At 45.2% G+C, this 27,322-nt stretch overlaps 1 protein-coding gene across 2 annotated transcripts; it reads right to left on the reverse strand.

Moving 5' to 3' along the window:
* Positions 1-17,709: 17,709 nt before the first annotated feature.
* NHLH2 (nescient helix-loop-helix 2) lies at positions 17,710-22,565 on the reverse strand. Of its 2 annotated transcripts, XM_019730555.3 has the most exons (3): positions 22,263-22,565; positions 21,523-21,852; positions 17,710-19,811 (listed from the first exon to the last, which is right to left on the reverse strand). In XM_019730555.3, exon 3 carries the CDS (start codon positions 19,801-19,803, stop codon positions 19,396-19,398), a length of 408 nt encoding a protein of 135 aa, XP_019586114.1. In that variant the 5' UTR covers positions 19,804-19,811; positions 21,523-21,852; positions 22,263-22,565; the 3' UTR covers positions 17,710-19,395. The 2 variants fall into 2 exon arrangements, with proteins under 2 accessions (XP_019586114.1, XP_088655640.1); XM_088799514.1 differs by lacking the exon at positions 22,263-22,565 and having other exon boundaries at positions 21,523-22,220.
* Positions 22,566-27,322: the final 4,757 nt, after the last annotated feature.

Here is a 27,322-nt window from a genome sequence, read left to right on the forward strand (position 1 = left end):
CTCCTGATGTAACTAATTGAACAAGAAAACACACACCCAGGCTCACCTGGACAGGCAGCAGCGGTTGAAATCTCTTCTTAGAAAAGACTTTTTCCTACCCAAGCAGGATCTGCAGAGATGCAGCTCTGCCTAAAACCTACACAACTTGTCTCCACTCATTTATATTTCTCACCTTCCAGTTATGATGTCTCAAGGGTCTCACTGCCCAGTTAGGGGCCCTGCTTTTTATTTGCGTTTCTCAATGTCGATTCCAAGAGCTTTCTCAGTTCAAAGGCCAGTATGTGTACATAGATATGACACCTCTACCTTTTGCAAGGCACAAATCTCCTTGCCACTTTTAAATCACAGTATCAAAAGCTGCACACCCTTTTCATGAAGCCTTCCAAATTATCAGAACAGAGCTTAGGTCAGAACTCGGGGTCCAATTTCTTTGGGTTTCTCCTCACTTTAGCACATGACCTAGAAATCACTTCTTCCCAAGGAAAGGCAGTGGATGCGGAGATGTGTACAGAAGGCACACTTACTTCCCTTTTCTATATCGTTCTCTAGAAGCTGTTGCCTGTTCAGGATCCTGGTCATACATGGAATGCTGGCTCCTGAAGGGACCTTAGCGGCCTGTAGTGGGTGCAGCAAATCACCTGACATGGCCTCCATCCTCACCTCCTAACGTGCTTCCTGTACATCGGGTTCTAGAAACTTCAACATTTCATTTCCCAAGCTTTCCTTGCCACTAGGGTCTTGCATGCAATTTAGGTTCTGCCACTAACTTCACAAGCAAGATGTGCACTGTGGAAGTGAGGCAGGGGCTGTCTTCTTGCTCCACTGGCTATTGTGACTGGTGAGCGAAGTCAAGGACACAGGACGTGTCCTGTAGCAGTGTCAGTCTCTAGCGTCCTGGCATCTAAAGGCAGTTGTGATGGAGGGGTCCTTGGTTAGCAGGCATGGCAGTGTGTCCTTGAGGTCAACAGTCCCAGTACTGGCTTTCTGGATCCCAGCCTAAAACCCATTCCTCCAGCCCTTCCAATAACGTCATCTACCTCAGTTCCTGTATCAAATTCCTTTCTGCTTAAAATACCCAGATTTCTGTTTTTCGCTTGAACGCTGCCTCATTTAAGGTCATAAACAGATGCAGAAGCTCCTGTCTGGCTTGTCACTGGTCTGGGTGCAGAATGGAGGACCCCAATGTAACGGAGAGTGGGAGATCATAAAGGGACGCTCACCCAGCATGAGATTGGGCCTGGGGACACCTGATGGTAGCTTTACAAATACATATAAGGATGTGTCCTTAGAAGTCATTAGTTTAACTGAAATATTGTAATAAACTTATATACACACACCTAGTGCCTAGGCTTGGACTTTAGAACAAGGATGAGTTTGGACGGCAACTTGAGCAGAAATACCTGTTAGTCTAAGTCCTTTTCTAGATAAATGTGAGAGGAGGTGGCACCGTTCATTAATTATAGCTCATGCTCTGTAAGCAAACCAATGAAGTGGTAAAAGTGAGAAGTAAGGTTGCACCCCAGAAGCTTGTATTCACATCAGATCAATCCTCGGTTTCCTGGCTGTGGATCATACCCATTGCTGAGAAGTTTGATTACCCCGTTGTATCACAGTGTGTTGTTTGAATAACCTATAAATTTATAGCACAGCGATGTAGTGCATTTCTGGGGCATACTGTAGATTCTCACATCTGTTGTTCAGGGTAAATTCTGTTTTGCAGTGTCTGGAAATTGCCTGCAGCTAAGGGTCTAATTTTGACACAACTGTCTGGCAAAAAAAAAAAAAAAACAAAAAAAAAACAAGCTAGAAGGGCAGAGGGAAGACGTTAGACTTTGAAAAAGCTGTTGGATAATAGAGGTCCGAATCAAAGCAAGATCCTAGAGGTCACTGGAAGAATAGCAGAGTGACCTTGAATTCTGGGTAAGCCGAAAAATATCCTCCCAGTGTACCAGGTACCTGTTCTGTGCAGGACAGAGTGTTCCACTTAAGTTGTTTGCACCAGACCTGACTCAAATTGATTCTGGGGTGAAATACCAGTTTAGGGTTGTGCGCTTTTCCACCTGTCCCTTCTAGGTAACCCCGGGATGGAGAGTGTCAGAGGTCCCCAAGCCCACCCTCATGTTCGATGATTCATTGGAGGAATTCACAGGACCCAAGAAAGCTGTTATATTCATGATTTTATATTACAGCAAAAAGACGTAGATTAAAATCAGCATAGGGAAAGGCACATGGGGCAAAGTCCAGGAGAAAGCAGGTACAAGTATCCAGGTGTCCCCTTCCAGCAGAGCTAGTGGGCAGTGCTTAGCTCTCCTGGTAAGAATGTGTGAGAACACATACAAAGTGTTGCCAGCCAAGGAGTCTTGGTGTCCAGGGTTTTCACTGGGGGATCTGCTCTGCAGTCAGGTTGCACTGTGGCTGACCTCAGCTCCGTAGCCTCCCACCCTCAGAGCAGAACAGGTGTTGGCCACAATCACATTGGTAGTATAGACGATCTGATCAAGCTGGCACCATGTGGCCCAAGGCGGCAGGTACACAGAAACACTTACCAGGCGGAATAGTCCAGGACTCAGAGCTCAGCTCCCAGGAGCTGACCAAGAGCCATTCCTAAAGTCTGGCCTTTGCAGGGAACGTTCAGGGCTTGAGAAACCCAGACCTCCTGACCTAACTAACCCTTTCCCGGATGGGGAGGGGACACACGCTTCCTGGGCAGTGTCCCCAGGACTCAAGCCCCGCGTCCTAGAGACTCAGCATCTCACAGTGGCAGTGGCTTGGTAACCACAGGCATCTAATCAGGCCATCTGTACTGGGCATAAGGCTGGATCGGTGTCCAAACTACCTGTGGAGAGGGGAAAGCCTGCTGGAGAATGCAGGTGAGGACGTGAGTTCCTCAAGGGGGCCTGGGCCCTCTGTTCCCATCCGGGATCACTCTCTGGGTTCCGCCCATTTTACCCCCAAACATTTCTCGGCTCTTCCTTCTCCTCTGCATCTCTGCCGTCCATCGCTTGTACCCCCGCAGCAGCTTCCTCCTTCCCCTCTGGGCCTCCTGTCTCTTGCCCACTGTCGCCTGGCTGAGCTTTATTGAATGTGAGTCTGCCCTTCAGTGGCTCCCGGTGGCCTGCAGGATGAAACTCAAGCTCCGTGACCCAGAGGAACCTTTCCTTGCCCCCACTCTACCTCCTGCCTCCTCTGCTTCCCAGCTTTGCCTTTAGCAACCCCAGTCGCTTGTGGTTCTCAATACAGAGCTCATGGTTTCTCTGTCTGGCCTGTGCATTTGCACCGGCCCTTCTGTCTGCAACATTATCTTCTCACTTCCTCACCTTACCCTAGTCGTCCTCTAGTCCTTCTGGATTGAGCCCAGGTGTCACCTCTGACTCCCTCTTCACCCCCACAAGCCAGGTCAGCTGCCCTCCTGCTGCACATTGTATTTATCTGTTCACTTGTCTGCCTCTGCTTCTAGACTGTTCTCACTGAGGGCAGATGATGCCTTATTAATTTTGTATCCTAAATACCTAGCACAGGACCTGCCACACAGTTAAGTGCTCAGTAATTGCTTAACATATGGATAAATGCATGAATAAATTAACAAATGAATTTATTGAATAGATGTGAGAATGGACCCAACTTGAGCCAGACGTCTTGCCTGCATTTCAAGAAATCTGTCTTCCCCTAGGCAGTTTCATGCACCAATCAGAAGCATAGATGCCTTTACCATGTGAGCCCACACTGGTTACCTAATCTCTCTGAATCTCAGTTTCCTTATAGTAAAGCAGGGAGCATCATAGGGGTATTAATATTAAATGACATGAGATCTATAAAGTATCTAGCACAGTACCAGCCACATAGTTGGTGCTTCCTACAGGGAAGTGCTTTTATTATTCGTAATTTGCCTCTGCACATCCTGTCTGGTAGCCCACCTGGACCAACTGGAAAAACCCTCATTGCCAGAACTCTCCTGAATTCCCAAGTCTCATCATCAGCTGATGGCAAAATGCCTCATTCTCCTGAGGTTGGGATTTTAGTGGGGGGTAAGGGGAACTAAGTCCCAACATGGGGACTGCTGGCATTGTTTACTCGCAGTCTTTCGTTCTAGATCTCTTATGCACTTGTCCCCCCTTGATTCCAGGAGCGACTTGCCTCTGGTTCTAGCCTCAGAATCCTAACTCCAGTACTTATTGCCACTGTTTGTGGACTCTAGAGTTCAGGCCTTTGTCCCTGAACCCTGAACCGTTGAAATCATGTCTTTTCCTACTGTCTCATCCCGAACCATTCTGCCTCTGGTCCATCCTCAAGCTACTGTCCAAGTACACCATGTTCAGGGGGTCATTAGGAGGGCTAAGTAAGTGAATGCCTGTGGAGTGTTTTGCACAATGCCTGGATCATACTGATTACTCTATAAATGGTCACCAATGTCAGAGCAATATCACTCCTCAGCTTAGAAGCTTTCACTGGTCCCTCAGCGTTTACAGAATGAAGCGCAAATTCCTGAGCACAGCATTCCAGGTCCTGGATGATCTGAATTCCATCTACCCTGATCTTTTCCAGCTTCGTCCTTATCTTAACGCCATTCCTCCAACTTGGAATGCTTTTTCCCATTTTGCCTGTTGACACCTGTCCACTGAGGCCCAGGGTAAATACAATTTCCATGAACCATTTGCTGAGTCACTTCATTGTATGGTATTGTACGTGAGAAATATAAATAAAACTGGCCATGAAGTGAATCGATGTTGAGGGAGGGTGATGATCGGAGTTCACTGTACTATACGATATTTTAGTATGTGTTCTGAACTTTTCATTATAAAAAATGAAAAACAAGCTACAAACAACATTTACATTTTATGATGATGCAAACATTATTCCCAGCAAAGTTGAGTAGTGTGTGATATGCTTCAAATCTTCTTAAATTTATTGAGAATTGTGTGTGGCCTAACATGTGGTCTATCTTGGAAAATGTTCCATTTACACTTGAAAAGAAAGTATATTCTGCTGCTTTGGGGTCACATGCTCTAAAAATATCAATTAATTCATCTGGTGTAGTGTGTCATTTAAGGCCGCTGTTTCCTTGTTGATTTTCTATCTGGAAGATCTGTCTATTGGTGTCAATGGAGTGTTCAAGTCCCCTGTTATGATTGTATTATGATCAGTGTCAGTCAGTATTTGCTGTATATATTTAGGTGCTTCTGTGTTGGGTACATTAATGTTTACAAGGATTATGTCCTCTTATTGGACTGTTCCATTTATCATTATGTAACATCACTCTTTGTCTCTTATAGCCTTTGTTTAAAGTTTATTTTGTCACATATAAGTATTGCTACCCCAGTTTTTTATTTTTCCATTTCCATTTGCATGAAATATCTTTTTCCATCCTTTTACTTTTAGTCTGTGTGTGTCTTTCGATCTGAAGTGAGTCTCTTATAGACAACATATGTATGGGTCTTGTTTTCTTATCCATTCCACTACCCTATGTGTTTTGATTGGAGCATTTAATCCATTTACATTTAATGTGATTATTGATAGGTACAAGTTATTGCCATTTTATTATTCATATTTATGTCCCTTTCCCCTTCTTCTTCTTAAAGAAGTACCTTTAACATTTCTTGTAATATTGGTTTGGTGGAAGCTCTTTATCTGTCCTTCGATTTTAAATGATAGCCTTGATGGGTAGTCTTGGTTATAGGTCCTTACTTTTCATCACATTGAATATTTCCTTTTTGCTTTCAAAGTTTCTGTTGAGAAATCATCTGACAATCTTATGGGAGCTCCCTTGTAGGCAATTAATTGTCTTTCTCTTGCTGCGTTTAGGATTCTCTCTTTGTCTTTAACCTTTACCGTTTTAATTATAATGTGTCTTGGTGTGGACCTCTTTGGGTTCATCTTGTTTGGGACTCTTTGTGCTTCCTGGACTTGTATACCTATTTGCTATGCCAGGTTAGGAAAGTTTTCTGTCATTATTCCTTCAAATAGGTTCTCAATCCCTTGTTTTCTTTCTTCTCCTTCTGGCACTACTGTGATGGGAATATTGGTATGCTTGATGTAGTCCCAGAATTCTCTTAAACTATGCTCATTTTTTTAATTCTTTTTTTTATTTTTGCTGGTTTTTGTTTTTTTTAAATATTTCATTGGGGAAGGGGAACAGAACTTTATTGGGGAACAGTGTGTACTTCCAGGACTTTTTCCAAGTCAAGTTGTTGTCCTTTCAATCTTAGTTGTGGAGGGCGCAGCTCAGGTCCAGGTCCAAGTCCAGTTGCCGTTGTTAGTTGCAGGGGGTGCAGCCCACCATCTCTTAAAATTGTATATTCCTTTTATAATTACTCATATTGTATATGATGCATGATGGCATATAAATACTCAGTAAATATCTGTTGAATTGAATTCAAATAACTGAATTGAATTGGCATATGGATGAGACAGCACATTTCATTTCTAATCCTCTTCCCAGCTATTTTCTCTTAATAATTACTAGGTACCTTCTCCATTTTGTTATTCTTTACATGTCCTCCATTATAGTGGGTCTAATGATTTCATAAACATTTATCTTCCTCTCTGTCAGGTTTCCATGTTAATCCCTCTTATAGAATTTGCAAAGCTTGCCATGACTTTCTTATAGTTCATTATTCAAATATTAACTGAGGGCTTTTTATATACCAGGCACATCCAAGGTGCTGATGATTCTGTGACCAATTAGTCAGATTATTTGCCTTCAAGGAATTTATCACCTAGGTGAGGAGTCAGAAAAATAAATAGGTCAGTAGAGTGCAGTGACATCAATGCTATGGTAGAGTCTGGTATAAGGGGTAATGGGAGCATTTAGAGGAATCCTGGCTTAGGGGAATCACCATCAATAAAAGTTTTGGTATTGTGAGCCATAACCTTGGGAGGGTGGGGATGGGGCAGGGAAGGATCTTGGAAACCATCTTTACAGTTACCTGTGTGCTTTCTGAATCCTCCTCTTCACCCATTTAATGACTTTCAAATGTAAGAGGCTAAAACATCACCTGTGCCCCTGAGCCTTTCATTTTATGCAGGAATTTCACATATGTTCGAGACACATTTGGTTTTTCATGGGAAAGTCTGCATCATTCACTTTCCCATGGTCAGGTAGATGAGCCGTGGGCTTGGAACCCTGGTGAATTCTCACTCAAACCTCACTACCTGTTCTGGGAAGAAAGCAGAACTCAAGGCAGCATTGTCAGGTCTCCTGCCTAGGTCAGCAGACTCTACCACTGGATCTTCTTGAAACAGGTCTTCTTTAACCTGCCACATCCTGTGAATCTTTCCCAATTTGGATCCCAGGATGTGGCTTCCTCTTTTCTTGTTGTTGACACTGGTCTTGGCCAAGCTGCATCTCTCCTCGATGGCTGAGTATACCATTACCTGTAGTTATGCAGTTCATACCCGTATTAATGGCCAAGGTATCTGTATTTGTGTTTGTACTGCAGTGGGAGGGAAGGGGAGAATGTCATGAAGAGTAAGCGACAAGTGGCTGCATGCTGCTGTATTTGGGTAAGAAAGGCAGAAGAGGGTGGTGTGGGTGTGGGAGAAAAGGGTTTCCAATCACCAGCTTGTTACATACACCATCTTGAGATTATCTTTTCTTTTTATTGTAACAATTATTATGTCAATGTTTTGCATATTGATTATGCCTTTCCTCCAAGGAGCCAGAGACTATGGCTCTTTCTGCAAACTCCATTGTGCTTTGATTCCAAAGGCCATCGTTTAGTGTCACCATCTCTTTGAGGAGCGAACCTCCAAGTGATACAGACTGTCCAATAGAAGAGAAAACCTGATAAAAATTCCCTTGTTCTTTGTACTAGAAAGCAATTTTAGCATCACACTCTGTCCATCTGGACATCATTAATATTGTCAACCACTCCCTTCACTAGCCTTAATGTCTAAATAATTACTCCCTATGGTCATAATCAGACATGATGTCACTCCCCTCCTGATTTGCATTTCATAGATAACAGACAGCTTGGGAATTATAGGAGGCTTTGTGAGCTGTTCTGAAAGCCTAACACTTACTCCCACCATCATCTCAATCACATCATGTCCCCTCCTCTAAATCTGTCACCAAACTGTACAACCTTCCCCCACTCAATTACCCTTTTCCTTCTGTTACACCATCACTGGTTCTGTCTATACCAAGCTCATCATCCTGATTGATAACTGGAAACGAAGTTGACTTATCGGGACATTTCAATGCTTTGCTTAATGTGGACGTCCTTGACTGGAATTTCGACTTCATTCCTATGTGTGATGACCACTTACTTCCTCTGGAGTATTAAACACCTTTCCACATTGTAGCCGCACCTCTTTGCAGACATGCAGCCACCCACCCTCGTTAAGCCTAATGTCTGGGCCCAGATGGCTTCTCTAGGTGTCCTCATGGGGGTCTTCCAGGTCACTCTTTTTTACCCTTTTCCCTGTCACACAGACATGGACAGACAGACATGCTTTTCATGGAGCTAGGCAAGAGTGGGCTATTAGGAAACAGGAAGTTGATGTCTTTTTTGAACATGTACTTGCTCTTATTTTTCTACCTCTTACCACGTATGGTTTTTTTTCATTTCTCCTTTTCTTCCCCCATCACTACCCAATCCTCCTTCTAACTGTCCTCTTAACCGATTCTTGGCTTCCATCTTCCCAAGTCAGTGACTTTTCTTCTCCACGACTAGGTTTGGCCTTTGTCTACACAATACCGAACATCTGGATATATGGTAAAAACATGCTGTCAAATACCCAGATGTTTGGGAACATCTGGGCATTTTGGCATCCAACAGCAACAACAGCTGGATAATGGAATTAATTTTTCACTTTTCAGTCATCACTTGACATTGGATGGACAGAGCCTTACCAGCCACAGTCTAAGCACAGCCCATTATCTGCTAGCAATTCTTTTCCCCTCTCACAGGGGGAATTATCTCTGTCAATCATTTTATTGCTGAAGAAAAGGGGAAGAAATTTGTCTCTTCTTGGGCCCACAGCACATCATCACTCTATGCCTCAGTGCTTTTCTTACTGAAAGCGCTAGTAGGAACTGACAATTTCTTTAACCTTTCCCGCCCCACAGGCAGGAGAAAGAGTGAGCATGTGAAACACTGTTTTCTCCACACAAGTCAGGAGAATCTGACAAGGATTTGTTTCTTTCTAGAACCACTCTATCTGATTTGAGATCTTTCCCCCTCATTCTCTCTTATATTCTTTGCACCTCTCTATTTACAAAAGAAAGCACAAGGATGGCAATTTATTATGCCTGTCCACCTGTTCCACAAAGGGCTGCATTATCTGTTTGTATTTTTCTCAGGCAGCTTAGAATAACATTTCTCAGCCCCAGTGGGGCCTGCGGCAGAAGGGTGATCTCTGGAGGCTGTCCCAAACAGTAAAGTGTTCATTGTTACCTCCGATTATATCTGGCAGCCTCAAAGTAACTTCCCAGTGTTAAGGAAGAAGCAGGACATCACAGGGTGGTATCAGCGTTAATTCTCTCCCTGAAACACAAATTCAGGAGAGGTGCAGTGGCGGTGCCCACCCAGGGCTACAATCATGGTGGAGCATCTGTGTCTACACGTCTAAATTGGTGTGGCTTAATTACTGTGTGTGTGTGTGTGTGTGTGTGTGTGTGTGTGTGTGTGTAAGCCGCTATTGTAGACCAGAAGATGAAGGGCATACATGTGCTGGATGATTCTGCTTTCGGTAGATTTGGTGGAATACAGATACAGCCCCCGAGTCAGTGCAGTCAGAAAATATATCAGGCAATTTAGTGAAAACCAATTCCAGCCTGAGTGTTCACTGGCGCCGTGTGGACGCGGCCTAAGTGGCTATGGGTCGAGGCGGGTCAGTGAAGAGCCGGGGGTCGCAGGCCACAGGGCTCCTGCCATCCGCCCCTCACCCACCCCCACCCCCCACATCCCCACCAGCGGTGGTTCTGCAGCCCTCGCTCCACGTGCACTGCAGCGGGTGTCTCACACCGCCCGGCAGCCCTCTTCAGGGCAGCCTTTCCATTCTCCTGGTGGAGTGGCCTCTCCCTTCCCCCGCCTTCCTTCCTTTCCTCCCTCCAGTCCCCCTCCCTCCCTCCACCTTCTCCCAGAGGAGGTGACAGACGGGCCTGTAATTTGGTTCCATTCGCTCGACTGGAGCAACACCTGCCCCCCTCCCCTGGGACGCGAGGGTCTCATCCCAAATCATACAAGGAGCCAAAGACAAATCCGGGCCCACATGCAAATGCGACCACAATGGGGAGAGGGACAGGAGCCGGCAGCACACACAGCACGCCTGCCACTCGCTTGGATTCTGCCCGCAAACCAAGATAATCAGATAGCTCTTGAAGTTGGAACTACTACTAAAAAATCACCCAAAACTTTAATGCGGTTTTCAGCTTTTAAAAAATTCATAATTAGCCATCGTAGTAAGTAATGTCTCCTGCCACTCGTATTACATGACAATAAAACAAAGTATCTGGCATTAAACAGTCCTGATAATAAAGTTCAGAAAGAGAGCTAGGTATACAGAACAAGGTGACCGAGACATGCAGATGTGTGTGTGTGTGTGTGTGTGTGTGTGTGTGTGTGTGTGTGAGTGACAGCTGTAGGCTGGTGGCATCTGTCACACCGACGGCACAATAGATGTGTGAGTCCTGGATGGGCTCATTTTCTTTGTGTAAGCCTTTTGTGCCCACACCCACTTCTCTAGTAAGAATACTCATTTCTTTTTCCATTTATTTAGCATTGTACAAGGGCACTAACCACGAACCCTTTCTGAGCATTTCCTAAAGTGTAAGTGCTGTCAGAGTCATCCTGGGAGAGTGATTCACTCTGAACCTTCCCCAGGTATGAGACAGAGCAGGAAGGTACATGTCCGCACCCAGCCTTCAGCCAGACTCAGGACCACACCCCATGTTTATGCCTTCGTCACCTGGTCCAACTGTTTGGGATGTTGTCGTCTCAACATGAGAAGACAAGTTCAATTCCTAGTCCAGGGACCAGACTGCTTAAAAGAAAAAAATTCTTCTTTCGATTCCTGTAGGTGTTTTTTTGTTTTTGTTTCTGCGCAAAAGAGAAACGATTTTTTTCCTGTTTTCAAAGTATAAGCTTTTGAATTGTACTGCCCTTCAGCTTCATTTTCCCATTCAAATCCTTATTAGCAGTGTGGCCTTGGGCGTGGTACTTAACTTCTCTGTGTCATGGTGTCTTCCTCTGTAACACAGGAATAATAGGAGCCCCTACCGCACTGAGTTGCGTGAGGATTGAGTGAGTTAATCATGGAAGTGCCTGGCAGGCTGAGTGCGATGTCTGGGCAGTTGTTTTTGCTGATATTGTCATTTTTGTCGTCAGGGTACAACCCGACGCAGACCGTGTGGGGTCTACGTGTGGATTGGTGTCAAAGGCTTCTAGGTGGCTCTCCACTGACAGGCTATGAGACTGGGTGAGCTGCATGACCACTCAGAGTGTGGGTTTCACCCCTGTTCTGCTTCACATCACCTCCTCAACTCAGTTCTTGACCAAGAGCTAAGAGAATCCGTCTGATTTTTTGTTCGTAAACCTTTAAAATCAGCCGAAATTGGCCCCTGGCAGCATGACCGCCCTATCCTGATCTGTACGTCCCTCCTGTCTTCTGCTTTACCCTGCGCTGTAGTTTGTCAGCTGCCCACTGCTAGCTGCCCTGGAAGACACACGTGGCAGCTTGGGACTACGGCATGGCCTCCTGTGCTGAAATGGCCAGTTCTCAGGCACGTCCATCCATGCTGGGGCCGTGGGAACAGGGGCAGCGAGAGGGGCACTCACATCCAACATGTGTGTAGGAGGAAGTGCCAAAGTTAAGCAGGCCAGGGACGGATTTTTAAAATAGAATGGGGGACTACCAGGGACCATCCAACTGATGGGAGGAAGAAGACAATCAGAAAGGGTGGGTTAGGCCAGCTGTGAAATTCCCCTCAAAAATGTCAGTGCTCACTGATGATACTCAGGAAATACTGGGAATCTGTTCAATTGTAATCATGGTGTTTTAGTTATATGGAAGAAAACAAAACCAAGCAGTCCTTTATCTTTTAGAGAGACTTACTGATGTATTTATGGATGAAATGATGTGATGTGTGGGATTTGCTTCAAACATCCCAAAGGGGTAGTGGGAGGGCGAGAAGAGTATAAATGAAATGTCGGGGAACTCAGTTGACTATTCCCTTCGTTTTTGCAGCGGTTCTTAAGTTTTCCGTAGGAGCATTTTCTAAAATGTCGTTGCTCAGACAATTGATGCTGATGGGGTTTTACTGCCCAGGCCCCACTCACACCAGAACTAAGGCAACCTCCCTCCCCGTCATGGCAGACTCCCTTCTCCAGCACAGACCACAGACCGTGTGGTCAGCTCCGGAAGCTGTTTCTTTCGTGTCCTGCCCTGCAGTCAGTCTGACCCTCTGAGCCTCTCAGGCAGACTAACTCCAATGTGCTTTTCCTCCCCGTCACCCATCCTGGCCCCGGGTGATCCTCGGGAGGACCTCCCGACTCCTACCCCCACCAATCTTACCACCTTTCCTGTGATTCAAGAAGCTCTTGAAATCTCCCCTTTCCCTGATGTCTTTCTGGAATGATCATGAAGGAGATGAGGAGCATCCCTCCTGATCTGGAAACCTGTCGCAAAACGGAACAGGAAATTCCAACAATTTCTTTCATTTGATAAAAGTGAGCTGACATCTTGGGATGCTTAACGATGGAACTGGGAGGACTGTGGGTGGAGCTGCTCCCCCCCCCCCCTTGACTCTCTAGCCCTGACTTCCTGCTGAACTTTGTGGTAACTTCAGGGGGCAGGATGCTAATAAATAGAATAGCCATCTTGGAACCCAGCCATTATTTGTCTTCAAGTGGGAGCCAGTTGGAGTCCCAGGTTGGAGGTGTGGATTCCTGCACTGCGGTGGTGGTTTTTGTTTCTTTTTCCTTTTTTCCCCTGAATGAACCGTTTTTTTTCTTGTGGGTTTATCTGGAGAGTTATTGTTGCCAGTCAACACATTACTTCAAAAATAATTTAACTGTTTAACTGTTGTGAAAGTTGCCTGTCACACAACCCAATAGAGAACTGGTCTTGAGCATGTGCCGCAAGTGTTCTCAATAGCAATTAATTCAACTAATCTTCCTAACAATGCTACAAGGTAAGTACTGTTATCACCCCCATTTTACAGGTGAAAAAACTGAGGCACAGAATTAAGTAATTTGTTCAAGGCCACATCTAGGTAGTAGGAGAGCTGGGGTTTGAACGCAGGCACACTTGGTCAGTCGGGGCCCCTGACCTCTCTGCAATAGCGCCTGTCACAGCAGTCAGTGCTCTGGGGAAAACCAAGGTAAAGAAAGAAGAAGCACATGGTCAGGCCTCCCACATAGAGTGGAATGGAGCTTTCAGACATGCCCATAACTTTATGTATGTGTTTATGGTTTATTCCGTGGATTACTATTCACTTACCTATAATGTGTTCTGTCTATAGGACAGAGGTTGTGTCTGTCTGACTTTTTGTAGCACTTATAAAGTGCCATATCAGATGAGTACCATTGGTGAGAATCACAGACCATTACTGCATTGATGAATTATTATTACATTATTGTTTTTAGCTTCTCCTATGCATACTAATAAATGCAAAGGTAGTAGTAATAGCTCACATTTATCGAGCACTTACTATGTTCTTCCTATCCTGGTAAGTACTCGACATTACTCCATGAAACCCTCAAAGCAAGCATTTTGAGGGTAGGTGCGTGTATTGTCTCAACCTACACATTTGAAAACAGAGGCTGAAGGATATATAATAATATGTTCAACACCTCACATTTAGGATAAGTTGGAGCCAGGGTCTGGCCCCAGACTTGTGTCTCAAACACAGGCATGGGAGAAACGGATCAATTCTGGCATCGTGATGTTTGAACATGGGACTCAGAGAGCAGAACAGCTGACACCACCCAAAGAACCTGAGGGAAATTTTGCAAAGCGGTTACGTTTGACTTGGGTGACAATGGAATTTTCTGGGCAAAAACAAAACGAAAACAAACAAGGCTGGAGGAGGGCATTCTAAGCAGAGGGACAGCAAGTGCAAAGGTACAGGTTATAAAAGAACAGGTATCTGCAGGGAAGTGAGGAAATCTGAATTTGCCAGTTTTTAACCTCAGGGAAAGAGGCTGAAATGATGCTAGAGAGTGTCGGGAACAAGAGTGTGAAAGATTTCTGTGGCTAGAGGAAGAACTTGAGTTTTATTTTTTGTAGGCAATGAGGTGCTAAGAAGACTTTTCAGGCAGGGGATGACATGCTACTTTAAAAAATGGCTTTTTAAAAAAATTAAATTTATTGGGGTGACAATGGTTAGTAAAATTACACAGGTTTCAAGTGTACAATTCTGTAATATATCATCTGTCTACTGCATGATGTGTTTATACCCAGAGTCAGTTCTCCTTTCATCACCGTATATTTGACCCCCTTTCCCCTCTTCTACCACTCCCCTCCCCTTACCCTCTGGTAGCCACTAAACTGTTGTCTGTGTCTATGAGTTTTTGTTTCTTTATTGGTTTATCTTGTCCCTTTGTTGCTTTTAGTTTTATATCCCACATATGAGTGAAGTCAGATGGTTCTTGGGGCAACATGAGAACAGGCCTCAACGTGCTAAGGAGTGTGGTGGGGGAGGGGAGACAGGGGCGCCAGCCCCACCCAAGTGGTGGTGAATAGTAAAGCCTGGGCAGTGTCAGGTTAGCCCCACACTCCTTCAGGTGGTCCAGGACCACCACTAGCCTGCAGTGTCTTCCCGACAGCCCCAAGCCAGGGTGCACGTTTGACCTGGCAAGCAGAGCTCAGGCCCCACGTTCACCTCCACGTGTCCATCCCCTTGGTTAGATCGCAGGTGTCCTGTACTCTTATGGCACTGCCTGAGCTGAAGCTTCCCTTAAGCTCATTGGTGGAGAGATGGATCGTGTGTGGGCATGATACGGCTGCCCCTGTAGCAAAGGAAAACCAGAGAGTATGATGGGTAAAAGACAGGTACTTTGATAAACCCACAGACAAGGCTTCATAACCCTGGGCAACTTATTTCATCTCTTCAAGCCTCAATTTCCTCATCTGTTCAGTGGAGAGGATGCAAGTACCTACCTCTTTAGGTTGTGAGAGTTAAATGAGACAATGCTGGCCAAACACTTAACTCAGTAAGCATAGAGTACACACTCAATACATGTTATCCATTAATATTTCTACTACTAGTAATAGATGAGATAGCCCTTCTAAGCCTGGAAAAGGGTATTGGCTGTATTTGCTATCCTCTCCCCAATAACCCCTGCCACCCCAAACCTCAGTGGGAGGAAGCCTGGAATCCAGAGGCAGGCAGCGGTGGTGGGAACTGGATAATTCACAGCATTACGGAGGTCAGCTCTGTCTACTTACCTCATCTGGTGCTGCCTGTTCCCGGGACCAGGGCTGCTGAAGGAAGCCCTGGGCACAGGGTTCTTGTCGGTCCCCTGTCCCACTCCTCCACCTCCATCCAGGCTCATTTCTTTCCAAACCCACTGCCCTTGTCCTCAGTCTGTTCTTCCTTTCCCGATTCATCCCACCATGCACACTCTCCCTTTAAGGAAAGGGCTTTTTTGCCCAGGACGTTTGCTTCTTTTCTCTGGATGGCTCTGGACAGTGGCAAAAGTGGGGCAGCCATCTGGGCATAGAACTATTCAACACAGGTGGCGTTGTCAGCTGGGCCAGGTGGGGCTATGTTTTCTGGGGAGCAGCAATGCCCTGGCCAGTTGTTGAGCAGCTGGGGACAGAGAGCAGAAGGCAAGAGCAGCAGCAGGAGATACTGTGGTCCAAGGTCTGCCTAGGGAGGGAGCAAGCTGGGGCTAAAAGTGGGGAGCCGCTGCCAGTGGGGAGCGGGAGTGATCGGCGTGGACTGTGTTGGTGGCATGAGCCCAGTACAGGTTAACAAGTAGCAACAATGGTGGACACGGCTGGGTCCAAGTCTCTACTCAGAGTTACCTCCTCAGAGAGGCCTTCCCTAGCAGCGCTATCTAAAATGATACCCTCGCCCGCACCGCCAGCTATTTCCTTACCCTGCTTTACTTTTCTTCACAGCATTTAGCGATATCTGAAATGAAACATCGTTTGTTGGCCGTGTGCTGCTCTTCTCCTGTAGACTTTGTCTCACGTATTGCTCTATCTTTAACATCTAGAACAATGCCTGGCACCTAGTAGGTCCTCAATAAATATTTGTCGAATGTAAGACTGAATGATCATCATCATTATTCAAAGAAGCAGCTTTACTGCCTCATCTGTGGCTGGACAGCCACTGAGTCCGTGCTACATGCCAGGGATGAGCCACTCACCGTCTGGACTAGCCAAGTGCCACAGTGCTGCTTTTCTCTTTGGAGGGTGCTCAGCAGCCTTGGATAGGAGTTGATACCGCTAAGATCCTCTCCTGGGATCACATGGGCTGCGTGTAGCTGGGAAGTGATTTTGATCTACGTTCAATTCCAAGGGCGAGGGTCACAGTCTAGGGTGGTGAGTTCGTATGTTCCTTCTAAACATCAATGGCAGGACTGTGTTGGTTAGTTGGAAGTTGGGCTCATAAACCGGAAAAGGGAGGCCCTCAGAAGGTCTGCAGAGGTTAGAAGTTGACTTCATTTTCTTGGCATAGGAGCAGGGCTGATTTTTCTGTTGTCTATTAGAGAAGTGCTTTGCGGACTAGGAGTAGCCCTCTCTCCCCACTCCTAGAGGTGGGAAGGCCTGCACACATTCAACCCAAAGATAGCGTCTGTCTGTAGGCCAGCGTAGGCAGCCACAGCTGCGGTGACCAGGCCGTGGTTCAGACACAAGGCCAAAGAAAGCCTCATTCTTTTTCATGTCCTATGAAGTGCTTTCCTACTGAGTACCTCCATAAGAAGAGAATGAAGTCTCCCTTATTACGTATCTGTCAACCTGACTACAAGACACCTGGGTAAAAAGGGAAAAACACTCGTAATCCCAGATATTTTATAGACATAAAACCAAGCATCCACATAATTACAGATTTTACTCTGCGACCAGAGATTTGGTGTGATATAGACCCACAGTTCATAATATTCTACGTGTATGTGAGTGTGTGTGTATACACTGTGTGTGTGTGTGTGTGTGTGTATACTGTGTGTATATACCCTATCTATGTATAGTTTTTAAGTTATTCATGTCTTTGGCTTGTAGACAGAATATTTCACCTTTTTATACTAACTATAGGCTTTTGTAGATGCTATTCTTCATATCTCAAAGTTGGCCCAGGGCTAAAGTTTTTTCTTGTTTGCAGGTGTCATGTCCTGATGAGAGGGTTGAGTGCTCCAGCAGTAATAGGCACTCGTTCTTAACAAGGGGCCTGAGGACTGAGTCATACCAGGGGCCTTCTTCTGCCATCGTTATGTCTTAGGACAAGGACTAAACTCCCTGGGTTTCAGTTTCCCAAGTCTAACAGAACAGGTTGGGTTAGTTACTAAGTTGCCTTTTAGAGCCAAAGAATCTATGATTCAAGTAATATTTTTATATAAACACTATAGTATTTTCTTCATGAAGAGAAACATCTATGTCACCATTGAATGAGCAGCATCTATTCCTAGACTAATTAGTGACCAAATATAGGAAGAGCATCAAATAGCTCAAGACATAAATATGTTAAGGTTTTGTTTTGTTTACTCTTTCTTTTCCGAGGAATTGAGGCCACGAAGATATTTCATGCTCAGCCGGGACATTCATTATTTTTAGACCGTATGCTTAAAATAAAGGAAAGGACTTTATTTGATACCTTTATTTATATGCAAAACAGCGCACCATTCATGAGATATGAAAAACTCGTCAGATAGAAACCAGATTATATCTATTTTCACTACAAAATATTGCATTATATAAAGCAACAGAGACACAAAAAAACCCTGAAAAAGACTAAAATCTTTGGATAGTCGATGTGTTTTTTTTTTTTTTTTTTTCCCTTGTCTCTAAAATACACTCCTTGTTTTAAGAGTTTCACAGCTGAGAACATGAAACGTTTTCAGGTTCTAGACATTTCTTTTTGGTTGTCACAGAGGAAAGTAGTTCTGATTCTTTTTTTTTTTTTTTTTTAGGAAAATAACTTAATTTCCTAAAATCATCCCACGCACAAACATCACACACACCCTCCCACACAAAGAAGCTACTCTCCTTATAAACAGTTTGTACAGTACTTCTCAGACATAACTACAGATAAGAATAACAACACTTACTTTTTTAAAAAACTATAATAGTGAAGTGCTAGTGTTGCTGATTTCACAACAAAAGAACCTTTCAAGAACAGACATCTTAATATATAAAATATGTTTAGAAACAGGGAGAAGTGGGAAATCTGTTATACAAGTGCAATATACTTAGAGCAAAAAAGAAAGACCACAGTATAATCTCAACAAACACGTAAAAAGTTAGACAGAATTATTCCACGGGAAAAGTGTAAACACTTGACTATAAATAAATTGGCACAGAGTATCCAAAGTAACATTATCACCACTCTGAAAAATAAATGTCTTGGAAAAAATACTCTACTCCTTCTAACATAAATAAAAATAGGTTGTCTCTTTCTAACTGCACCTATGGGGCCACGTGTTTAAGGTCACAAATAGATGTTTTTGGATCTATAAAGGGGCACTTCGCCTGAAATAGCAATCAGATATTAAGTTTTCCATTTAAATATGGATGTTCCTGTCTACGTTAGTGTCCTACGTGGGGGTTCAAATCTCACCAAGCTCAGGTCTCCCACAAAGTATCTGTTTTCAATGTATCTTCTTAACCTTACCAAATACGCAGGGTTTGTCTGTTGTGTTTGGATTCTAATCTAAGCTTGCTTTTCACAACAGTACAGAAAGTTTCCTGTTCCACTTTCACAGGCCTAAAACCTCCACGCTAGAGGAGAGTCCCTCCACTTCCCTCCCCCTCTGAATGTTTGGTGATTTGTCAATTAGAAGAAAAAAAAAAATCCAGATCGTTTAAAGTTATGAACCTAGACTCCAAGCCTCTGCCTCCATTCTTTAAAAACATGAAGAGCTGTGGGAGATAAAAAGAGGAGAACCCCAGGTCTCCAGTGAGCTAAAGCAACCACGCTTACAGGGATCCTAACCCGTGGAGGGGAGGCCTGGATGCTGCTCATTTCTGGTGCCTCCAGGAGGTCCACCGGGCCTGGAATATACCCCCTGCAAGCCCCAGGGCTCTCGCCAGACATCCCCACGTTCCAGAGTCGGAAACCTTTGCTGGTTGCCCTGCTGATCCGAGAGAATGCTACACGCTGAGAGCTTCTTCCCCTGTCCAAGTCTCCCACTGGGCCGCTGCCTCCTCCGCCAGCCCCGCGGCATCCTCCGGGTTCCGTCGCGTCCCCCCAGACACCCGGACCCGCCGCCTGCAGCAGCGCGCCCGGCCCTACACGTCCAGGACGTGGTTGAGATAGGAGATGTAGCAGATGGCGAGGCGTAGGATCTCGATCTTGGAGAGCTTCTTGTCCGGGGGCAGCGTGGGCAGCAGTTTGCGGAGCTCGGCGAAGGCCAAGTTGAAGGCCTCCACGCGGATGCGCTCGCGGGTGGCATGGGCGGAGCGGTACTTGGCCGTGGCGCGCCGGCGGCGGCGCTTCTCCTCGCGGCTCAGCTGCTGCGGGTGAGGGTAGAGCGCCGCCCGGCTGCTGCCCTTGCCGTCGCCCTCCGCCTCTTCCACCGGCTCCAGGTCCGACACGTTGCCCAGTACCTTGGTGTCCGCGCCGCCCAACGACTCCGGGTCCGAGTGCGCCGAGCTGGGGTGGTCCGAGTCGGCGGCTTGGTCCGGACTCAGCATCATTTTGGAGGCTGATGGAGAGTCAGAAAACCAATCAATGAAAGGAATCAGGTTCTTTCCGTCTGAGCAGGAGAGGGCGACGGCCTACCCCGCGTTCCTCCGCGAGTCCCGGTCCCCTGCTCACACCGGGCCCGCGCGCTCCGCGGAGCAGGCCGGGCGGGGAACGAACGCACCAGAGCCGGCCAGGTCTTGTCTTGGCCAGGCCGCGTCCTGGACGTGACACCTCGGCCGCAAGAGGCTCGGCCCGGCCTGTGGGCCTGGCCCGGGGGATGAACGCAGGCCTGAGAGGCCTGGGGTTTGTGCCCCCTCCGGCCATATACCGACTCCGCCATTCTGCCTCACGCACTTCTTCCCCCCACAAACAAATGACTCCGAAGGACGAACACATCTGGGGTTTACGGGGGGGCGGGGATCCCGCCCGGAGGGCCTCGGACGTGGCAGCGGTTATGCCACGGCGCCCGCGGGCCTCGCGCTGGTCTGGGGCGCGGGGGACGCCCGGCGCTGAAGAGGACCCGGCCCTGAGCCAAGACAGGGAGCAGGCGGCCCGGAACGCGAAGGTTTCCTGGTCCCCCTCGCACTTCTCCGAAATCATAAAGAAAGGACGAAAACGTGGAGGCTGCTTTCAAGACAACACTGACTCCTATGCCCTCGCCGGCTTCCGAAACACCATCTGTCACGCAGACAGCCACACACCGGGGACCCAGGGACGCGGCGACGAGGGATAAAACAATGCGCCCGGCAGCTTGCCGACCACCTCGCGGGAAAACGCCAGCGGCCGGGGCGCTGGGGGAGGAGAGGCTGGGGAAGGAAGGGAAGGGCAGGGCCCCGGGACCGGCGGAGACACACGCCGGGCGGGATGCTCGGGCCTGAGCAGCACCTCCGCCCGCAAAGTTTGGATGCTCGGGGGGCCGGAGTCGGGAGCCCGCCGCTGTCCCCGGGAGGCCTGGCCAGGGCCGAGCTGGCCTGTTCCCAGCTTTCCTCTAACGATGGCCTCCTGGAAAGGTCGCCTCGCCCTGCTCCTCCGGGGCGCCTAGAGGACGAACCCTGACTGCGCGGCTCTTGGAGTGGGGCGGCCTACGATCGCCCGGCTCCGGGGAACTTGGGGCTTCTAGAAAGAGACCCGCAGGGGGGGAAGGCACCAGCGGGTGACGCGCGCACCGACCGCGGGCGCCGGGAGCCAGGACCAGGCTTCGAGCCCCGGGTTCTCAGTGCGCAGCTGAAGCGACGTCGCCGCGGGAGAGATCCGCGTTGGCGCGTGCAGAGAGACAAAAGCCGGGATGTGTGATCGGCTCCTAGCACCGCACTCACTGGCTTAGGAGAGAATTTGGATTTCATTTCCCTGGGAGGAAAACGGGTCCTCTAAGGCAAAATAAAAACAAATGCTCCAAGTGAACTACATGCGACTCCCTACGGGCTTTCCATGGATATGTTTATAAGCAGAACACCTTGCGCCTAAACAGCAGGCTGGAAAGAGCATAAATAAATAAGCGAGTAATGGAAAATCACAATAAGCCACTACATAGTTGTAGTTCAGGTAAAAAGTTCCCGGGTTGCACTCAAAGCACGTTAAATTCTCCTCCAGATACCTTTTTAAATATTTATAAATAGCACGTCGTGTTTGCATTTTATTTCTTTAACAATTAACTGAACTGCATCTGTCAATGTAATATGAACAGTCTAACTTAGTTCCAAGCTGGAAAAAAAAATTTAAAGGAGCCTTACCTTGTAGACGCCTTTTCGATAATCTTTTCTCCAATCTTTTAGAGTTAAAATTCCAGGGACTCGCGGGGAGAAATTCCGAAATATATTAAAAGCAACCACTATTTATTACATTCAAATATGAAAAAGCAGCTGTCATCTCGCCGGTGTCCACAGTGAGGGACGATAATATCTCAGGATGTGAACGATATGAACGATGGTTTACTTAGTTTTCCTTTTAATTGTTCTCAAACATTTCGGGAAATTCGTTGTTGGTTTGTGTGTGTGTGTGTGTGTTTTTCTCCCTAAACGATGTGTTGAAAAGTCTCGTCCCTTTTTTCCTCTTCTAGGTCTCTACAAATAACAAAAGAGATGCAGAGATAAACACGATCACATCAAAGGATTGAGCCCTCCACTTTCTAATAGTGGAAGAATCAATAAGAAAGATGGTTAAGATAAGATTGAGCTCCTGTAAGATTCCTTTTTCCTTCCCTTAATAAGGCTGAGCAGAAACTGGGAAGTGCGAGGCAGAGATGCGATCTTGCTCAGAAGTGATTTTTTTTTTTTTTTTTTTTGAGATAAGGCTTTGTTCAGCTGATGTCTCCCCAGTTCCCAGGAACACAATACTGTAACTGGGGGCTAAGCTTGCTTCTTCCTCTTCCCTCCTTTACTTGTATGTTGTATAAACAGACGCCTATTTCCAGTTTCAAAGTCTTTCAAGGCTTGGTTACATCTCCCACCCCCACCCCCCGGCCTTTCTTTACCTTGTAGCAAAATATACACAGCCAGTAGCTTGGAGATGCTTGGAGAAAGGTTGGTGAAAAGTGAACGTCTCCCGGAGGAACAGTGACAGGGAAGAGGAGAAAGAAGGCAGAGGGTGAGAGAGCCACGAGGCAGAGATGCGCGTGCCTTCTTGGCTCTCCTGGTACCAATTGATTCAGCCTGGAGATGGTGGAAGAGATAAAGCCTTAAGAAGGGGGATGGAATTTTTTTTCCCTAAATTGATATTTAATGGGAAATCCTATTGGACAGAAACCTGGACATGAGTCATTTAATTGGACTTGACATCTGTCACAGTGTTGGAGTTTTCACAGCCCAAATATTTTAGCAGATCAGATTCCCACTGAATTGGTGCCATAAAATATAACAGCTGAAAGCAGTCCGTGATAGAAACCTTAGACTCTAAGCAGAATCTGTAGCCATAATCAGATGATTTCTCTTTTTCAGATTATTGATGCAGTATTTAAGTGCAAATCAACAACATATTGACTATGGAAAAATTCTTCTGGCGTATTATAAAACCAGCATCTTCCCTAATGTTTAGGAAAATATGTCTGTCCAGAACGTGGAAATATATACTATATATGGTGCTTCAATAAACACATTCAGATATGCACCAGCTAACATGTATTAGTGATCATATACATTTTAAAAGGCACTTCAACTAGGCTTCGTTACACCTATTCCTATCTTTGAGAGATATCCTGCCACTGGGCTAATTTTCCAATATATGATGTAAACCTTTCAGTAGAGTAAGTCCTTGGAAATGGGAGCAGAATCCAGGTATTACAATTTCAGGGGTCACGATATGAGACCATTCTACTTCCTGAATACGTTTGTTTTTCTCTTCACCCGCTCATTCATGCAATTTAAAATAGGGCACACTACATGCGTTTGTCATTGCAGTTCATTCTTGCTTATTTTAACCTGTGAATATTTCACTGTGTGGCAGTGCGTTGGGCTAGGATGTAAACACATACAAGTCGCCAGTGTATTCCAGCACGTAATGCTTTTGCCTTACATGACCCTGTGGCTTGGAATTTATATTCCTTATAACAAAAGGGGAAAATCTAGTTCAATTATTTGGCCACTTTATAGAGATATTGTTAGCCACCATCAGCTCCATAGTATTTGCAGTCAGTTTAGCCTTTTTGATTATGCCAGCTTAAAAGAAATAAAAGACTATTTACTCCCCACCTCCCCAGTCCCTGGGGGAACATGTGTGGTGAGAGGAGTCCTCTCTTTTCCTCCTTGACTATTTTGCCCTAAAAACAGGTTTTATCATCAGGGGAGGGGGTTGATCAGCCCACCCCTGGGAGTGACTCTCTGGGTTCCTCCTGGCTGCCACCAGTCAGTCCTCTTGGCACACATTTTTCATCCAATGGGAGATTCCTGCACCAGAATTGGGGGGCGGGTGGGGGAAAGCAAGGCATGCCTCCACAGAAAATGGGCACCAACGCTTTCCAGCGTTGCCTCTGCCCAGCCCCAGCACAGAAGGACGTGGAAGTGGGGCGGATGCCAGCCACATTCCGGTGGCAATGGAAACAAGTGAGTGGATGAGCTCTCCAAGGTAGTGAGGATGAAGGGAGAAGGCAGGTTTCCCCAGTCTGGCGGGGAGCAGCCAACACTGCGCATTCACACACAGCCGGAAGTGTGCACTCAGACGCGTCCTCAGATGCCTGTATTCTTCACCCCCATTTCTCACACAAGCTGACGGGCTCTGTGACACCACTACATGTTAAGACCGACAGATTGAAAGACCTGGTGGATCTAATCATCCTAGTTCATGAGGCAACTGCTGGAGTGGGAAGTAACCAGTGTCTCTTGTTACCGTGGTGTTGGGGGGGCCGGGGGCAATGGAGGGACATACCAGGGCAGGTTAGATTCTGCTGTGGTGTGTGTGGATCCAGACACATTCTCTTTTACATTCAGGCTTCCTGATGTCACACTTACAGCCTGCATGTGTATATATTATATATGAGTAAGCCTGTGTAAACAGGTACACACTCAGACCCACATAGAGTCACTCTTAGACACACAGCCATGTCACAAGCATGGATTCACACTCACACACGTGCAATCTCTCTTCCAGGAAAGCCTCTCTGCCCCCTGCTGCCACCTTTGCCGTTTCTAAGACCTCTCTGGCACAGATGGTCCCTCCTTCTGTGCTCTGTAAGCCCTCTTTTCATAGCTGCCTTAGAGACCACATACCGTGTGCCGTGATTCTTGGTTTCCATATTGGTGTCTCCCACTAGGCTGTGACACTGCCAGGGAAGGTTGGTAGCTCATGTCCCCAGCACCGATGTCTGACACATTGTAAGTACTCGCTGTATTTGTGGTAAATAGCATCCTGTGTATACAGGCACCCAGAATATTTGTAAACAGAAACACTTCCACCTAAAGACACATAGGGATTCAGCTGTACCAGTTTTTTCTCCTCTAAAATTGAGGGCAACACTGCTGCCCTGTTCATGACACAGGCTGGTTATGACACTCACTGCATGTGAAAGTATATACCAAACAAATGAACACATTATGGCGTATTAGGAGGACTATTAAATAATACTGTTGAATCAGTGGACAGGTGGTAAGCGGTGATTGAAAAAGCCAGACGTTCTGGCTCTATCATACACTAGCTGTGTGAATTTAAATAGGTTACTTAGCCTTTCTGGACCTCAGTTAGTATCTGTAAAATGGGAATGTCAAAAGTATGTTATATTGTTGTGTCATCTGTTTTTGCCAAAGATGAACCAGATAATCTGTGTAAAGTGCTTAAACTAATGCCTAGAATTCATGCTCAATAAGTGTTGGCTATTGATATTGTTAACATTATTGTCGTTATTCAATGTAAATACATATCAAGAGCCAGAAAGATAAATGAAATTACATGAAATATAAACATACCCAGTATAGTCACCCAGATTGTGTGTGTGTCACAAGATCATGGTCAGAAGCAAGGTCATGGTCACACACACACATGCATTCTCTCACACATTACACAGATTTACTCATTTTATCTGCACCCCAAAGCTATGAGGTAGGTGCTATTGTTGTCCCAATTTGGCATCTAAGGAAACTGAGACACAGAGAAGATGTTAATCTATTCAAGGTCACATAACTAATAAATGATGGGGACAACATTTAGATAGAGGTGGTCTATATTCAGGCACTGCCACCACTATGCACTACTGCTTCTGTGGTCATGGTTAGTTACACAAATATACTCATGCAGGAGAATTCTTCACCATATGAAGTGCGTGTTTGGAGGGAGAAATATACAACACACAAAACAATCGCCACCTTTTGCATTCAGAGGTGGTCAGTGAGAGATCCCAGGTTTTGATACTTATTGTGTATGCAGTATTTTGCCAGATGCTGTTGGACAACAAAGGCTTATAATTATTTATTAATTCTACTACATAGCTGTTTCCAATCCATTTTATTAAATTTTGTACCCCATCGGTAAAAATTTTGATCGTACATATCTAGTGTATGTATGTTTATTAATGCACTTTATACATGTATTCCTGTGCTAGCATAGTGTATCATTATAAAGCATACACAAAAAGACATTTAAAAATGATAAACAGAAAATTAATAATATTTATAAAATAATTTTATTTATTAACATTCAAAAACCTATTTATAGCACTAGGTATTATTGATAATATTATAGTTTTCGAAAGCAATGATCTTAATTTTATTACAATCATTGTTTAACCCTTTGTAATAGCATAATTTCATGCTCTGGTCTTATGTTCAACGTATGTAGAATCTAGTTTTTACGGTTAATGTAGCAGAAAAAGATGTAATGCAAAATTTCAAAGGTCAAAATAGAAGTTCATCATTGATTGTGCTAACTAAATTATGATTCTCATTTTTCTATCTTATCTACCAAATATGCCAAAGTTTTGTTGAAATTTGGTTAGCAAAAGCTAACATGGAATAGTTATTCTTTTTAACAAATGGGTTCAAAACCCTGAAACTATTTATTGGGGAATTTTTTTTAACAGTTTAGAAATTGTTTATAGCCAAGTGTTTTAAGTGTTCAGATATATATTAATAAATGGCATATTTCCATTATGTGGAGCAGCAAAAATCACGTAACAATAGAAAAATTTCCAAACATCTCGTTTCAAAATGCCTTCTCTGTTGCACAAATTTCTCTTCAAAAAGTTGCCACTTAACTCTTTTAAAAATATATACTTTACTTAAAAAGATACGTTGAGTGTGTGTTTATATTTTCAATCTGGTTATATTTTCAAAAGGCTATCAATTCACAAGCCTTTTGTAATCAAAGAAAAATAAATTTGGAACACATATCTTAAAGTTGAACAACTTTAAGAGCTTTACCACGTGCTAATCAGAATACGTTTTTGTGGGACTGCAGAATTTCATGGTTCCTTCCATTTTCATTTATTGCAACGATTCAGCTACGTTTTAAAGGACTCATATTTCTAAAACTAACGACATGGGTACATCCTGTACATTTCTGCTTCAATGTCCTTATGGGAAATTCTTTAGTGAATACATTATGTTTGTGATGGTCTCTCTGGCCCCGGACTCTATATTTATTTGAGTTAAAGCAGCCATTTCCTCAGTGGTTGTACCTCCACAATTTTCCATAAATCTCTCTCTTATTAAAGATCATTTCAGTTGTGAGTATAGCTTCTCCCATACATTTTACTTTTAATGCTCCCTTAAAAAGACAAGTTTTTCATGTATTTCATGATTGAAACAACCTGTAAAGCACCACGAGCTGAAACATGTTAGCAAAAGCTGCTGCTCTTTCATTTTCCAACTAAATAGCAAACTTCCATCACTACATAAATTGGTCGAATACTAGTTTCTTCAAATCTTCAGCAGTGCCTCTCAGGTGTTTGTCAACAGAATTTGGCAACACGGGCATCCATTTTAGTTTGTCACCTCATTGGTTTCTGTGGACTATTTCACCTATTTCCCCAAGAGCGTTTGGCTTTCGCTATAAAATAAGCAAAACCTCCAAAAAGACTTCTAACCATTTATCGTCATATTTAGTGAAATG

The sequence above is a fragment of the Rhinolophus sinicus genome, chromosome 7 (assembly GCF_057876585.1).
Source record: "Rhinolophus sinicus isolate RSI-liver-muscle chromosome 7, RSI-T2T, whole genome shotgun sequence".
NCBI lineage: Eukaryota > Metazoa > Chordata > Mammalia > Chiroptera > Rhinolophidae > Rhinolophus > Rhinolophus sinicus.

What these genes read in the sequence shown, in the direction of transcription:
- NHLH2 (XM_019730555.3), bottom strand. Translation starts at nt 19,803, where the DNA reads ATGATGCTGAGTCCGGACCAAGCCGCCGACTCGGACCACCCCAGCTCG.